Source organism: Eptatretus burgeri, chromosome 6 (assembly GCF_056783735.1).
Source record: "Eptatretus burgeri isolate ZD-2024b chromosome 6, Ebu_testis_v1, whole genome shotgun sequence".
NCBI classification, from domain to species: domain Eukaryota; kingdom Metazoa; phylum Chordata; class Myxini; order Myxiniformes; family Myxinidae; genus Eptatretus; species Eptatretus burgeri.
In genome coordinates this window covers 25,911,072-25,927,227 of record NC_140966.1, presented here as the reverse complement: position 1 = coordinate 25,927,227, position 16,156 = coordinate 25,911,072, and the positions used below count along the sequence as shown (strand labels likewise).

Genomic DNA, 16,156 nt, shown 5'->3' with positions numbered 1-16,156 from the left:
TATGCCGGCTGGCGCGAATTCGCAACATTATATACATGTGTGTTTCTTTGATTTTGTTCCTACCTCGATGGCCAGACAAACCATGCACCAGTTGAGGTGGATGTAACTGCCATGTAATTCTTCCAATTAGAGTCTGTAAGGTCGTTGGTTCAAACCCTATCCAAGTCATACGAAAAACTTTGAAAATGGTACGTGCTGCTTCCTTACTTGATGCTCAGCATTTAAAAGGTTAGAGAATGGACAAACAATGCTGGGAAGGCAGTGGCAAAGCACCCAGTATTGCCATTGCCAAGAAACTGATTTGTCTGCTGATACTTTCATTGAGGTTTACAGGGGGTCATACTGGTTATTGAAAAGAGCATTCTAAAGTCACCTTTTCATATTACCGTATGTGTACTATTGTTTAAGCAATTTGTGCAGTACCCCCTCATTATGTAAATATATGTGATCATGTGACCACTTTTAAGGCATCTATGCATTACGTTTACACAGTGTAGGGAGGGAATAAATAGGAAATGCCAACATTGAGCAAAGGAACAGAAGGGAAGAGGATAGGAATGGAGGTGTCTCTTTATTAGGTCAACTCGCTGACCTAATTTCACCGTTCGATGTCCTCAGATCCGTCTGTCCGTCCGTCAACAATTTTTATTTTTCTATCTCCTCCTAGACGTCTCAGCCGATTGAGTTCTAACTTGACACGATGATAATACAAGTTGCTCTCCATAGATCGTCTGAGCTCTTTTTCGCATTTTCGCCTCGGGGTCAAGGTTACAGGGTCATCAAGTGCAAAATGACCGATTGGTCGAATGGCCTGCAAGGAAGCATCAGACGGCTTTATTGCATAATGGGTTTCTTAGGGATTATTAATAAGATTGAATTCGACCAACTCGTTTCTTGTTACCTCTATCGTCTGGCCCTGTTTATTGGGCAACGCGAGGTCCGCTGACTTCAACGCGGCTTTGCACGGTTACTTTAAGTTCAATTTAAATTATGTTTTCACTTTTCATAGTCGCTAAGGTTGATTAACACTCGGTTGCATCAAGTTTTGTTAAAATTGAATGTTTATATCCTCGGTCTGTGTGGAATGCATTGCAGCAAGGAGTCGCTTCCATGGGCTTCCATCCGTTTCCATGCCATATAACGAGGCTGTCTTTAAGTTCTAGTTGATTTCTGCTTTCACTTTTGGGACCTTTTGGTGTAGCGACACGTTTAATGAAGATACTTTTCATGCAAATCTGCTCAGAAACACACTTTTTATGAGGAAAATATATTGAATTCAAATAACCATGAGACTCTGGAAGGGACACCACATGCTTTCCATTCACTGCTTCACCTCGTAACATGTCCTCCTGAGGGACTGCATATTCGTAGTGTCTGTGAGATTAATGTGTATATTTTAGATGGTTTGGGGATGTGCTCTACAATCATCTGAAAGAATTCCGGTGAAAAAACGGACGTTTTAAGATTTTGTTAGGGCATTTCATCCGTCGGCGAGCTGGCTGGTCACGTGACTCCATGCAGATGTGCAGACAGCTTGTGATTGAGCATCACGGTGGCCTGAGGGTCCTTTTTAGTTGGGGTCCAGCTCTGTCCTGAATACAGCCATTAAATGCACACACTTAAAGTATTTATTTCACTGCCATAAACGCGGGTTTGAAAATTGTATAACGATGTTGGGAATGATTCCGAGAATATGGAGATTTTTTGCTTTGAGTGGCCTCTTCGAGCCTGTTTATTTTAAGTTCAATTTGCATTCTGTTTTCACTTTCCGTAGTCGCTAAGGTTGATTAACACACAGTTGCATCAAGTTTTCTATCCAAGCTGACCGTCAAACCCGCTCGGTGTATTTTTGTGGATGTATAGGTCAGAAGTAAATTGAGGAAAAGAAGAGAATGTATAACAGTAGAAGAAGGAAAGGAGCTGTGTGGAGTTTGGGAGAGAAAGGGGGGGCAGATTAGGAGGATATAGGTGTATGGGGATAGAATTGAAGGGAAGGAGCAGAGAAAGGAGAGAGGGTAACGAAAAATTCTGCCATGTCATCATACAAAATAAATAGATGACTTCAAAAGTGAAGGACAACAGAGTAGCAGAGTGTCTGATTGAATACAGAGGGATGGGAATATTGGACGGGACATTAAAGGAACTCTAGAAGAAACTTGTATGAGATGTATCACTGAGGGGGTGGTGGTCAGTGAGTTCCCCATGTAGACATCCCTCTAAATAATTTATGAGATGATAATGTCATTGGCATCCAGATTGGGAAAAAACAGTTAAGCAAGTCACACAAATATTATAAAGAATGAAAAAACATAAAGGGATGGAACAAAAACAAAAACAGGAATCCCCAAAAATCAACTACACTAGGTAGGAAGGAATGACGAAAGGAACGACAAGGGAGGAATGACACCACAATACTACACCACATTCCTTTTTTGGATTGCCATCACGACATCTTTCGACACTTTTTTCCTCTGAATCCCACACCAAATATAATATACTATTACACCAACCCACACTACAAATCTAAAACTACCCCGAACAGCGACATCTTCATACAATTGTTAATATTGCCAGGAATAACCAAAATGTCAAAAGATGTCAATGAGCATTCAATGAACTTATCCAAGGAGATCAGGAAATAGATGAATGGCTCACAAAAGGTAACACCTTCCTTGTCCCAAAATCTGATGAAACCCAACTTCAGTACCTCACAAATACCAGCCAATAACCTGTCTACCAACAACATACAAACTTTTAACAGGAATCATCAGAGAAACGTCATACCACCACGTAACACAATAAGGAAGCCAAGAGGCAGAAGAGAAGGGATGCAAGAGAGGATGTTACAGAAAAATAGACCACTTGCTACTGAACAAGGCCGAACTCAAAAAATGCAAAACAAAAAGAACCGAATTGACCACAGCCTGGGTAGACAAAAAAAAACTTTTGACAGTGTCCCACATTCATGGATGATAAAGTGCATGCAAATGTACAGGATCAACCCCAAACAATTAAGCTCATTGAGAAAACCATGGATATACGGAATGCCACACAAATCCTGCAGCATTCGGAGAGAAAGATCGAAATACCAGGAGTGAACATATGACGTGGGATCTATCTATCAAGGAGATAGCCTTTCCCCCCTCTTGTTTTGCCTGGCTCTGGATCCACTAAGTATCCTCACTAATGAGCAAGACACGGATACACTTGAATGATCAATAAAAGAACATCCGAAGAAACAAGAAAGTTGACACATCTACTTTACATGGATGATTTGAAACTCTGCACCGAACGACGAGAAATTGTCTGAACAACTGAATTAGTGAAACGGTACTCTGATGGCATCCAAATGGAATTTGGCCCAAGTGCACATTTGAGCAAGGTAGACCACCAAAAATGGTCAACATAAAAATCGACCTCCATACAACAACCCAGGAGCTAGAAAACGAAGCATCACACAAATAACTTGGAGTTGAACAGGGCCAACAAATGTGTCATAAAAATGCACACAACAATTACCAAAGAATACCTGCATAGAGCTCGGCTGATCCTGAAAACATACCTCTCCACAAGGAACAAAATTAAAGCCAAAAACAAACTTGCAGTACCAGTGTTCCAATAACGCTGCAGGATAGTGAACTGGCCACAAGAGGAAATGAGAAAAATAGATATCAATACAAGAAATCTCCTCACCATCCACAAAATGTTCTTCAAAAATCGATGCATCTTGAGAATGTACTTGCTGAGGAAAGAGGAGGTGGTGGACTGATGGAACTCAATTAAGTGTTCAGAGCGATGACTGTAGGATTAGCAGAGTATGTGAAAAGTTCAACAGACTAAGGAATAAAATTTCTATTCAATGATGAACACAACAAACCAGAAAAGGTATCTTACTCACCTTGCAAAAAACTTCCAAAAACAGGTGCGAATAGAAGATGTCATGTACCAAACCGAAACAGCAACAACTTGAGGGGGAGCACTCGGTAGAGTGCAAAACCTCCGCTGCCAATACATACTGCTCGGTCACTTAAGTGAACCTGATATCCTATTCATTGTAGGTCAAAACGTATCAGACTCTACTGAACCACGATTGAATAAACTAAACGAGATCGATGCGCATGTAGAAATGCCAAAAAAAAAAATCGAAATTTTTTTGAAAAGAAAGTTGCAAAATTTGTTGTTTTTTTCTCTAACAATTTTTTTTTGGGCGGGGGGGGGGTTGGAAATCACATAAAACATGTAGAAATGCAAAAAAGAAAATTCAAATATTTTTCAAATAAAATCTAAATTTTTTTGAAAAAAAGTTGCAAAATTTTCTAAGTTTTTTTTTTCCTCTAACAAATTAATTTTTTGGGGTTGGAAATCACTTTAAAACATGGAGAAATGCAAAAACAAAAATTCAAATATTTTTTCAAAATGGCCGCCATAGCGGCCACATTAGACTTTGGACCAAGTTCAAAATCTAATGGCATGATCCTTGGACCATACCTAATCCCCCCACCACGTTTCGCCGAAATCCGTCCAGGAGTTTTTCTGTAATACTGTTCACAAACAGACGGGTGAAAACAGTAACTCTCTATCTTCGATCTTCATCCATCTTCGATGGCAGAGGTTAAATATAGCCACACCATTTGCAAAAAAGGCAAAAGAAAAATATGAAATACCAACAGATGCAGCATATAGTGACAACTGGGAGAAAGACAAAAGAGCATGAAAATATAAAACAAAAAAGTTGGACAGATTGGGGTTTGACAAAGATGGATCACTGGAATGGCAAAGAAGAGGTCAGCTCATTTGGGATGGTGAACAAATCATTATAAACACTCAAGACCTACACAAATGACTTTTTAAAAAAATGGCAGGACTGAGTCAATCGGGCAAGTGTAGGTTCTGCAAGGTAGAAACAGAACGCACAAGTCACCTCCTATTGGGATGTAAAAAAACTCATGTCAGAACAGCTGTATACACAAAGGCACAACACGGTATGTAGAGTAATCCTAAGACACATCTGCAGAAATTTCAATATCCCAGTTCAACAAAACTCATGAAAACACGAACGAAAAGCAGTAATTGAAAACAAGGACATAATGCTCAAATATGACCTGATTATCCCATCTCGTATGATCATTGAAAACAAAGCACTGTGACCGGACATAGTACTCGTATACAAAAAGGAAAGTAAGGCATTGTTGATTGAGGTTTCAGTACCCAGTGATTTTGGTCTAAATAATGCATAGATCAAGAAAATGACCAAATATCAAGACCTCAAGAATGAAGGGAAAAGATCCTGGAAGCTGAAGAGTGCCAAAATTGAACCAGTGATAATTGGGCCAAAGGGAATGACAAAGAACAACTTCGCAAAGATCCTACAAACCATCCCTCAGAACATTACCACAAACAAACTGCAGTTGGAAGCTGTACGGGGCTCAGTGACGATCCTGAAAAAGAGTCCTCGGAACAAAACACTGAGAACAACACAACTTCACAACTTAACCCATGAATCACGATCCTTCACTGAAACTGAGTTGGATAATTGGAGTCCTTAGAAGACTCCATTCCACCCTCTGAAACCCGAAGTATGGAGATAATCAACGACACACACACACACACACACACACACACACACACACACACACACACACACACACACACACACACACACACACACACACCTAATCTATTTATAGTATATTTATTCCCTGGTTTATGAAGCTGCAGAATGATTTATATAAGAAACACATGGACAGATTACAAAGGAAAACAATTTAAGACATTAATAGGGAAGCAATGGTGGGGGTGAGGGGGGTAGTTTAATTGCTGCTGAATGTTTAATCTGCTTCATCACAGCAGGAGACTTCACCATAAAACCAATTTATATTTATTTCACATGTTTATTTCAATTGTGATGTGTTTATTTTTTGGCTCCCACCCACCTTCCTCTGTGTTTGATTGAAGCCCAGGAACCTAACTCCCTTGTTACCATGGGGAATTGGTTTTAACGATAGTGGAATTTTCCAGGAACGTAACCCCCGCAATATGTAAAGGTTTGCTGTTCAGTGAAGACAAGTCCAATCTTTCTACAAGCCCTAGAAATTTTGAAAAGTCAATTTCACTTTCTTGCACTCTTTACACAGTATTACCATGTAACATTTGGCTCATGTAAATACACTATTTGGCTCATGTAAGGATGTTGTGTTTGTCAAATTTTTGGTGATGCCAATTTACCACGTTTTTCTTCGTGATATTAAATGAATATTATGTGGGTTTGTCTGCCACAGGTCTCTTTGAACTGCGTGCCGCTCAATTCCTTGAGGAATCACCAGGCGGTGAGCAGAGTGGAGTGAATCGTTTCCTTCGAGGACTCGGTGCGTATTCTCAAACGAGCTTCAGGGAAGCGTTTGTTTGTTTTTATTTTTCATGAGGCAATTCTTTGTTTATTTTTGCTCTGCCACACAATTTTCAATGGCTTTGTCAACTTTCACTGAACTTACAAAGGATATTACACCAAAACATTTTGTTTCACAAAATTTACTTTCCTTCATCATAGTTAGTGAAATAAGATGGGAAAATTCATTCTTCCAAACATTTTGTGCCCAGCAAGAAACACCAGTTGGAATGGTATAGTGGGCATAATATTTTGAAATGCCCTCCAAATTTGAATATTAATGTCAATGCCCCTTTATCTTACAACATCGAGTGGATTCATGCTAAACCCTTTACAGTGTCAGGGATTGCCAAAGCAGCTTCCTGGGCAAGGAAATATGTACCGTTTTTACAGACATTTTTCCCTGCTGTGCAGGGGTTTGGCTTTTTCTTGAGGCAATGTTTTATGGCCGGATGCCCTTCCTGACGCCAACCCTGGTCGCCTCTTACGACACACAGGGATATGGTACACCTATTCTAACCGGGGCATACACCGGGACCAGTACACTGGCACTCATTTCGCCGACCTCGGAAGGATGACAGGCTGAGTCAACCCCCTGGTGTTAATTCAGCAGCCAACGGGGCTTGAACTCAGGACCCTGGGATCCCAAGCCACCACCCTAACCACTAAGCCAACACCAGGCTTGCAAGGAAATATGTACACTGGGTGGTTTTCCATTGCAATCCTGGTGGTCGTAGTCAGGACAGGAATTTGGAATTTTGTAAGGGTGAAGGTTACAGCTACCTACTCCTTACAAACCACAGTATGGGATCCTTAACATCCACTAGAAGTAACTTATGCTCGTTGACAGGTCTCCGGCTTTAACGCCTGTGCAAACACCACACTTATTTATGGACACTTACAGCAAAACACCAAGGTGACAATTTATATTCAGTTTAGGAATCATACTTGGACCAGGCAGCTCAAAGGTGAGTACACTGTATGGATTTTTTTTTTCGACAGACTATTAGTGATCTGAATTGCCCCCATGTAACAGAAACAATAATGTGAATTAATTGATACAGTATTTCATATGATCCCATCAAAACGAGCATTGCACTTTCTCAACTGCCATTGTTTATCTTTAGCATCAAGACTCATGCAACCCCGCACAAACCTCACATCTTTGTCTCAAAAGTTAAGATTATATGTCGGAAAATATTTTAAAATGGATATGGTACATTTATGAAGAAGGCTGGTCTGTCTGCATTTACTGTATGTGTACGTGAAGGTTTTCATCTGAAGTAATTATACATGAGTGAACACGTGCACATGTGCCCTTTTATTCAGGAAGCCGCATGCGAATGCTCTCCAAAAAGTAGAAGCCGAGCCAGGCTTGCCTCAAGTCACATCCCGTGAGAGTAAATCCTTCTAAGGAATGAAGATTACAATCCAAGTGAACTCATTTCATGCCTCATGCAGAGTGATAATTTTACTGTTGGGAGCTCGCAGCCACTTTGTACAAATCTGGAGCAATGCAGCCTCACTCTGGCAGCCACAGCCCAAGTGGAATGCTGATTTAGTTCCCATTGGAGCTTGTTGCTAACACAGAAATGTTTACATATAGTATGTACAAATCGACATGATCTTCGGATGTACTTGAGGATTATTTCTTGCACATTTGTTATTTTGTACAAAATATAGTTGTAGGTTCGTCACTCCTGATGCTACACATCGTTAGAAAAGTTTGAAAAAGGTATGCAAAGTACATATACATATATTATGAAATGTTACAAATGGATTTGCAATTCTTTCACATCTTAATTACATGATCCTCATCTTTTGAAGAATCATTTATGTTCGACTTTCAGATCAGAAAAATAATTATTTTGTTAATCGTATTGAAGCACTAATCAGTTTTAAATGGAGACCTTTGAGAATGCTTGAAGAAATGAAAGTTTTCTCCATCTTTGGGTATTGAATCGTTCTAAAGGTGCGACTTTTTCAAGGATTTTTAAAAGATAGGACTTTTACATAAAATCAGTTGCCAAAATATTATAGAATACCCGAATTGCGAACTGGGAAAACTGGGAATACCCGAACTGGCGGCAATTATTCCACAAGATTTAAATTATTAATTCAACATTGTTTAAGTGGCATTCCTCCAGCAGGGACGGATGTACTGTGTTCAAAGAGGATTCCAACATTGGATGGGTTGTTGATGCATCGTTATAACACTCAAATATGGTATTTACATTGAGTGCCGTTTGGGGCAGAGACAAATATACAGTAGGTTCTGCTTCACATTGTAGGACTGATGAGAACCACTTGATGCATTGATTGAAAAACGGGACTTCTCAGCTTTTCTCAAAGGCAGGATTAATACTGAGACTGGAACTTTTAGGTTGTATATGATCAGCTTATACAACTGTTCAGCATTATCACGACAACTTACCAAGGGGAATTTATTTATTTTCTCCCAACCATAGAATGACTCTCCACCTGTGAAATTTGGTGCATAAGTTAAAGTCTTTTTCTCTGTATTTAATTTCCAGACAGTCAAAAAATGTCCAAAATTGTCCCAAGCAGTGGGAGCGTTTCATGATGCCATCAGAATGGAAGTTGTGTTTTTGACTCTGAAAGTCCATGGTCAAGGGGAGAAACCGTTCGGATCTCCACACCCTTATAAAGATGAAACCATATCCTCATAACTCTCCCTCTTTATCAGCACAGAGGTAGTAAGCCCACAAATTTGGCTCCCATTTGGACTTGCTCTCCTTGCTGGTAAAACTTAAATCAAAATACTGGGAAAGTTGTTAAATTACATTGATATCCTAAGAGTTTCCTGGCCAGGACTAGTATGTGAGGTTCACTCCAAGTTGCTCAAACCAGTTCCAAACCACACGTCCAATTTATGGTCATAGCATTGTCATCCAAAAACATTCCATAATTTTGTATATGCAAGCTATATTAAAGCATGACCCTGGTTGTCTTCTGTCTCTCGATACTCATTAAATCTCTTCCAACCTTTCAATATGGAATTGAGGGTCTTAAAGCATATCAACTGAAAAATCCAAAGATAATACACGACTTTCAAAATGACGTATTGATGCTAACACGAGGCCTTTCACACGTGTGTTGTGTGTGCGTTTTCAGTGACCCATTTCTGCTCGTCTGGGTACTTTTAACCTGCCGTTACGAGCACAAAATCTGTAATTCAAACCCTCTTTTTAACATAATTTTCAGCATTTCAACGAAAGAGTAGGAATTTTGAAATGGTTAACCATAATTGTTGTGTTCCATCGGACTCATATCAATATACAAAATACGAGAAATATCCACGAATGGTGTCTATTACAAATAATTTTCTCTTCATACAAGCAAGCGGCCACAGTGGATATACATATACACTGGAGAAATGTCACACACATGAACACTTATTTTAGTAAGAGATGCAAAAATCTCGTACAATTTCACTTGTGGCCCCAGAAACTAACAACATATTTATAACAGCCTACACAGCTGCTCTCATAGCTCCCCCCCCCCCCACCTCCCAACATGATTAATGGTAAATATCATCATTTTAAACCTACCCTGCACATTAACAAGCCCCAGATATGTCCTTCCCATTAGTGTTCAGAAGCAAGCAAACCAGATACACAAGCTTTGTGTATTTTCACATCGCGAAGAGGTCCTTGTCTGAAGAGTTGGTTACCGTTGCTTGATAATGGCGCACAACATCGTCTTTATAATTGTAGACGTCTATTAAATTGCTTCCGGTTCTGGGTTTGGAGCGTTGAGAGGTCTCCTTAGGGGCTCTCTGCTGATGTTCTCAAAGTTAAGTTTCCGGTCGTTATTTGTCCCGTTTTAACTGTTTAAATTTCTCACCAACATGTTACTGTGTTCCGAGTTCGGTTGTGTTTCAAAAATCGTGCTATTTTGTGAGTTTTTGTCGATGTTCTTACCGGGTGTTTGAGGCCTAGGCCTTGGCCTAGGCTTGAGGCCTACCGGTTCCCCTCGGTGTTTGATCGTTTTTTGTTTTTTTTTACTCCCCATTACCTTCAATTTCTATCCTCCCCACTTTCCTAACGTCCCCCATTCTCCCAACTAATCTCTCTATTTCTTATCTTTAAAAAAAAAATAACAATACGCAAACCTTCTCCCGATTCTGCTTCTTCTTCTTCCTCTTATTCTTCTTACTCCTCTTCTTCCTCCATTTTTTCGACAACACTTCCATGACCTAATCTGTTGAAAACTCTCAAACATTAATAATAATAACAAAAACGATCTTATAATGCTTCATCTTCCTCTCTCACACACGTGGTACTCTTTACTGTTTCATAATGCACGACTCTTTTGCTATTTTAACAGACTGTTCTCAGTTCGACCTCTCCTTCATTCCTTGACTAAAAAAATCCAACTGTTACAGCGTTTCTTCTCTTCATTCTCTGAATTCGCCTTTATTTCATCCATCAATAATTGTGTTAAATCGCATCTATGACCTAAAACTTTTTAAAACCCCAGTTTGCGATGAATGTTCGCTTTCCATCAACCATTCTTTTTTTCCACATTCAGTGCCAACTCACTCCTCTCACCCCTCACTCTCAAAGCAACCATCCCCCTCTTCTCCCTCCAAGCCTCCCTCTCACCTCTCTCAAAAACTCCCCCCTCACCTTTCTCCCATCATTCATCCCCCTCACTCATCCTTCCCAAAGTTGCCCTCCCTCCCATCCACAAAGCTGCCTCCTTCCACTGCCCTCTCACCTCCATCTCATCACTCTACCTCCTCAAATCCTCAACTGCCTTCTTCCCCCTCTCTTGTCCCCCCTCTCCCCCAGCACCACAAAGCCTTTTCTCCTCCTCATTTGGCCCCCTCCCATAGCTATTTGGCAATCCCCCACACTCTTTCAACAACCCTCCTTGCCTCCCCCTCATCCCTTGTCCTATCCTCCCCCCCCTTGCACACAAAGCCTCCTACCCCACCTCTTCATTAAAAGTGTGGACCTCAAATATCCGGGCCTTTGCTCAAACCTTTCAGATCTTTCCATACAGGTTGCCACTGACAAACCAGACATAATCTGCCTAACAGAAACTTTCCTCTCCCAAGACGTGTCTGACTCCCAAGTATCTCTCCCCGGTTACTCCCTCCTTCGGTATGACAGACCTGAGCCTCGTCCTGGTGGAGGTGTTGCTCTCTTCATCAACGACTCTAATACTCACTCTCCATGCACTGCTCTCACTCCCTCACACCCCCAGGAATATATCTGGCTACGGCTTCCCCTCCACTCCCACCTCATGTTTATATGTGTACTATACCATCCACCTAACAGTGATGACTCCATCTACACCTCACTATCTGAAAACATGGACTATATTCCATCTTTTCATCCAAACTCTCTCTTCCTCTTCTGTGGTGACTTCAATTGTCATTATGCCAGTTGGCTAGGTGTGGGTACCTCTCTCACCTGTCATGGCACCTCAGCAAAAGCTTTCTGCGACTCATTGGGACTGACTCAATCGGTCAACTTCCCGACCCGGATCTCAACCAATGGTACTCCATCTCTTCTGGATCTGATTTTGACAAATTTCCCCAACGATATCTGCTGCTCTTCCTCCACTCCAATCGGTTCTTCTGACCACATCCTTGTCAAAGTGGACATCTCTCTGGTTGTTATCAGAGAACCACCTCACCGCTGTCGAGTCTTGCATTTCACTCAAGCCGACTGGCAGGGTCTCCAAGCAGCCATCAAACTTATAAACTGGTCTCCTATCACTACTTTCTCAAACATCAACTCATCCTGGGAATTCTTTCAAAGAAAATTGCTCTCCCTCATGCACAGATTTATCCCCTCTCGTCTTCAGTTGTCCTACCCTTCCTCCCGCCCTTGGTTTACTGAAGCTTGTGGTGAGGCAGTTATCCTGAAACAACTTGCCTTTGCCTCATGGAAAGCAAACCCAACTGAGGGCAATCTCAGTTCCTTCCACAAAGATCGGAACAAGTGTGTATCTACCCTCAGGAGAGCCAGAAAACAACATCTTTTTCATATCCAGTCTGAACTCTCAAATCTCTCTCCCTCCTCCAAATCCTGGTGGCATCTAACCATATCTGTTTCTGGTGTATGTTCCCGCTCCATCCCCTCCCTTACCTCAAATGTCCGCACTGCTGATACCGCACGTGAAAAAGCTGAATGCCTAAACTCGGTGCTTGCAGCTAAATCTTGTGTCCAAAACCCATCACTTTCTCGACGCACCTTACCCAGTCGCACCCAACTGTCCCTGGACTCCGTGTCCTTTTCTCCTGACAAGGTGGAGAGCTTGCTTTCAAACCTCGACTCACATTCTGCAACCGGTCCAGACGGCATCAGCCCACATGGCCTCAAAGCCTGCTCTTCTGCTCTTGCTCACCCTCTCTCTGTTCTATTCACCCTCTCATTTGCTCAAGGTCATCTGCCATCTGCTTGGAAATCTGCAAACTTCACTGCCCTGCATAAAAAGGTGCAAAAACAGATCCCTGCAACGGCAGACCAATCAGCCTTCTCCCACTCATCAGCAAGGTTATGGAATCCATCATCGCTTCAGACATGAAATCCTTCCTCTTCTCCAATGGCTTGATTTTCGATCATCAATTTGGTTTCAGACCAGGTCACTCTACCCTGGATATGCTGCTTCTGCTCTCCCATCAATGGATGGAGGTCCTCAATGCCAGACAGGAAATCCGAGCCGTATCCCTGGACATATCACGTGCTTTTGACACAGTCTGGCACCCTGCCCTACTCACCAAACTCTCTTCCTATGGTATCCAAGGCCATCTCCACTCATGGCTCGCAGACTTACTCTCCTGCACAGTCAACGTGTGGCCCGAAATGGAGTTCTTTTATCCCCTCTTCCTGTCCAGGCTTGAGTTCCTCAAGGTAGCGTTCTGGACCCTGTTCTTTTTCTGGTTTTCATCAATGATCTCTGGTAAATCCTTTATATCTCTTTGCTGATGACCTCACCCTCTGCCGTACCATCTGTCATCCCTCAGACCGGCAAGCAGCAGCTTCTTCGCTCACTGCAGATCTGGATAAAATCACAAACTGGTCCAACACGTGGAACATGTCTTTCAATCTGGACAAATCTCACACTCTCACTATGTCTCCTCGAAAGGACCGTTTAGAAAACGCCCCTGTCCACTTTCTCACAATCCTCTGGCGGAAGTCTTTTCTTTCAAGCTTCTGGGTCTCACTATCTGCCATGACCTTTCCTGGGAAAGTCACATTTCCTACCTCGCCTCCAAAGCCAGTCGCCGACTGGGAATCCTCCGTCGTGCAAAGTCCTTCCTCGGCCTTCTTGAGCTCCTGACCACTTACAAAGCTTTTGTCCGTAACCTGATGGAGTGCTGCTCTCTCCTCAGGGCTGATGCTCCTGCCTCCCACCTTTCTCAGCTTCACGCTGTCGAAACCAGGGCATTTAAGATCATCGGCATCTCCTGCAAGGAAGATGAGTCTTTGGGCCTCTCACTCAATCACTGCAGGTTGGTCGGTGGTCTTTCTGTCTTCTACCGTCTCCTCTCTAGCCTCCCCCCCTGCTCTCTCTGCGATTTGTCCCCACCACATTTCCACAGGGCGCTCAAGGTCCGCCAACAACCCCCTTCTGGTAAAACTACCAAAATCACGAATCACTGCTCACCTTCACTCTTTCATTCCTCTTTTTCCCCTCCTTTGGAATAAACTCCCTCACTCTATTCTTTCCCATTCTTCCCTCCAGGCTTTCAAAACAGCTGTTCACCACCACCTCTTATCATCCCCCATCCAAATCCTCAATCTTTTCTACCCCCGATAATCCACCCAAACCCACTTCCTTCAATTCCCATGCTTTCCTTATTGAAAGTCCCTGTAATGTCCATCTTCTCTTCCCCATGTTCCCCGTCCCATCCCTCTCCCTTCCACAGATCTCCTCATGTGTCTGTTCCCCACTGTTTTGTCCCTCCCACTCCCGCCCCTCTTGTCTCATGCCCCCTTGCTGTGCGTTGTGTATTAGCTCTCATACGAGCCTCGACAAGGTATACAAACAATAACAAAAAAATCACCAAACTAGCTGCCGTGTTCGCAGGATGCATTCCCACAAGGTTCAAAGTCCATTCACAGGTAGCAATCCGTTGGGAGGGTTGCACAGCACAAACCTGTCCACTCGGGCCTTGCACCAGCCCACATGTTCAGGAGTTTGCAGTTTTGGCAGCTGCCCATTCATCAAGCTGAGAAAATTCTCCAACTGTTTTGTTTTGCAGAGGCACAGCCCTTTCTATCAGCTAATTTTCCAAGTATTTTCAGCTTCTCTTCGAAGCTTTGTGAGCCACTTTAGGTAACAATCTTTATCGAGTACACACGATATATTTTATGGTGCCCAAACGTCACTATTTCCAGGTGTTTCTACGCCTGCACAACAAGCATTCTGGAGTGGATTACGTCATTTTGAAAGTCGCTTATTACTCTCCTTCCAACTTTATGATTTTAGCATAATGCTTTGGTGTCCACTAAAATGCCAGTTTTCTGCAAAATACACCCTTTCATCCAATGAAAATGGCATGGAAAATAATTTGTTGATGATGTACAACAAACACATTTTATCAGGAAGGACTTTGCAACAGTCCTTGTAATAGAACTCTGGTACTGTGCCTGAAATTCAGTGCTGCCAAAGCAACCTCATGCCAAGGATTGCACTCGTGGTTTGCCATTGTCTTCCCAGTGGTAGTCATGGTAGGAATTTAGCATTTATTCAGGGTGCCGGTGATAGCTCAGCTATTCCTCACGAAGGAGACATGGGATCTTTAATGTGCATCAACAAATGGAATGCCCAGTTTAACGTCCATTCAAGGGATGACACACACTCACACTGATAATAATCACCTTGCATGTCAAACACCAAGATGACAGTTTATAGCTGGGTCGAGCTTCAAACCCAGGCTAGACAGCACAGAGGCGACTGCACGTACCTCTATTGCCTCGGCTATCATCCTTTCTCATGCAACTCAACTGATTCTGTTATAATATGACCTTTCACTGTACCAAGATTGATCGAAACCGTCATGGCTTGTGCTGTTGCTAAAGCCAGTTTCTTTTGATTGATGGAGTGAAAATGAAAACCAAGTTTCTCGTGATGTGATGGAGTGAAAATGACTTGTGCGGATGTTTATCATTCATTTTATGCCCTCCTAATGTACACGTTGTAATGTTATGCACATATATATGACACAAAAATTTCTTCATGGCATAATCTATATATTCCACTTGTCTTATTTTTCTTTTCTTTTGTTTTTTATTTTTAATGTCTCATACGAATAAACTTTTGATCGTCTCCGGTTGCTGTCTGTTCGATCATCTGCTTGATTTTCCATTTTCTAAAGTAAATAAACTTTCGCATTCATAATGCTTCATGAATCAGTCCTCCAAAATAAATATTTCTTTGTAAAATTTGGCAATAACATTACCATAAATACCGTCATTGGCAAAGCTTTGAAAATTTGTCTCTGACGCTGGCTGTGTTCCTTGACATTTCAGTGAAATGTCCAATTTTTAAAACACTCGCAAGTTAGTGATAAATCTGGGTGAGTGAGAATTAAGGAAGTGGGCGAGAGATGCATTCTAAGTTGTATTCTGCCTTATGTTCTTGCGTGAAGAAATCCCTTTAAATAATTGTGTTTGCCACGAAAGGCTTTTTTGTGCATAAAGTAGAGTTGCTTTATTAATCATGTCGATATTGTGATGCGCTCTATATGGACGTTGGCTGTCTCACTTTCCTTACAGGTCTCACTTT

The 16,156-nt window shown here is 41.9% G+C and overlaps 1 protein-coding gene across 2 annotated transcripts in view; it reads left to right on the top strand.

Moving 5' to 3' along the window:
- The window catches only part of LOC147024422 (DENN domain-containing protein 2B-like), a 252,398-nt gene extending 236,701 nt beyond the window's left edge, over window positions 1–15,697 (top strand). For both annotated transcript variants that reach the window (XM_085884333.1, XM_085884331.1), the window contains exons 18-19: window positions 6,279–6,365; window positions 7,715–15,697. In XM_085884333.1, coding sequence (XP_085740459.1) covers window positions 6,279–6,365; window positions 7,715–7,746 — 119 coding nt within the window. In that variant the 3' untranslated portion in view covers window positions 7,747–15,697. The remainder of the gene's footprint in view (window positions 1–6,278; window positions 6,366–7,714) is intronic.
- The last annotated feature ends 459 nt before the right edge of the window (window positions 15,698–16,156 follow it).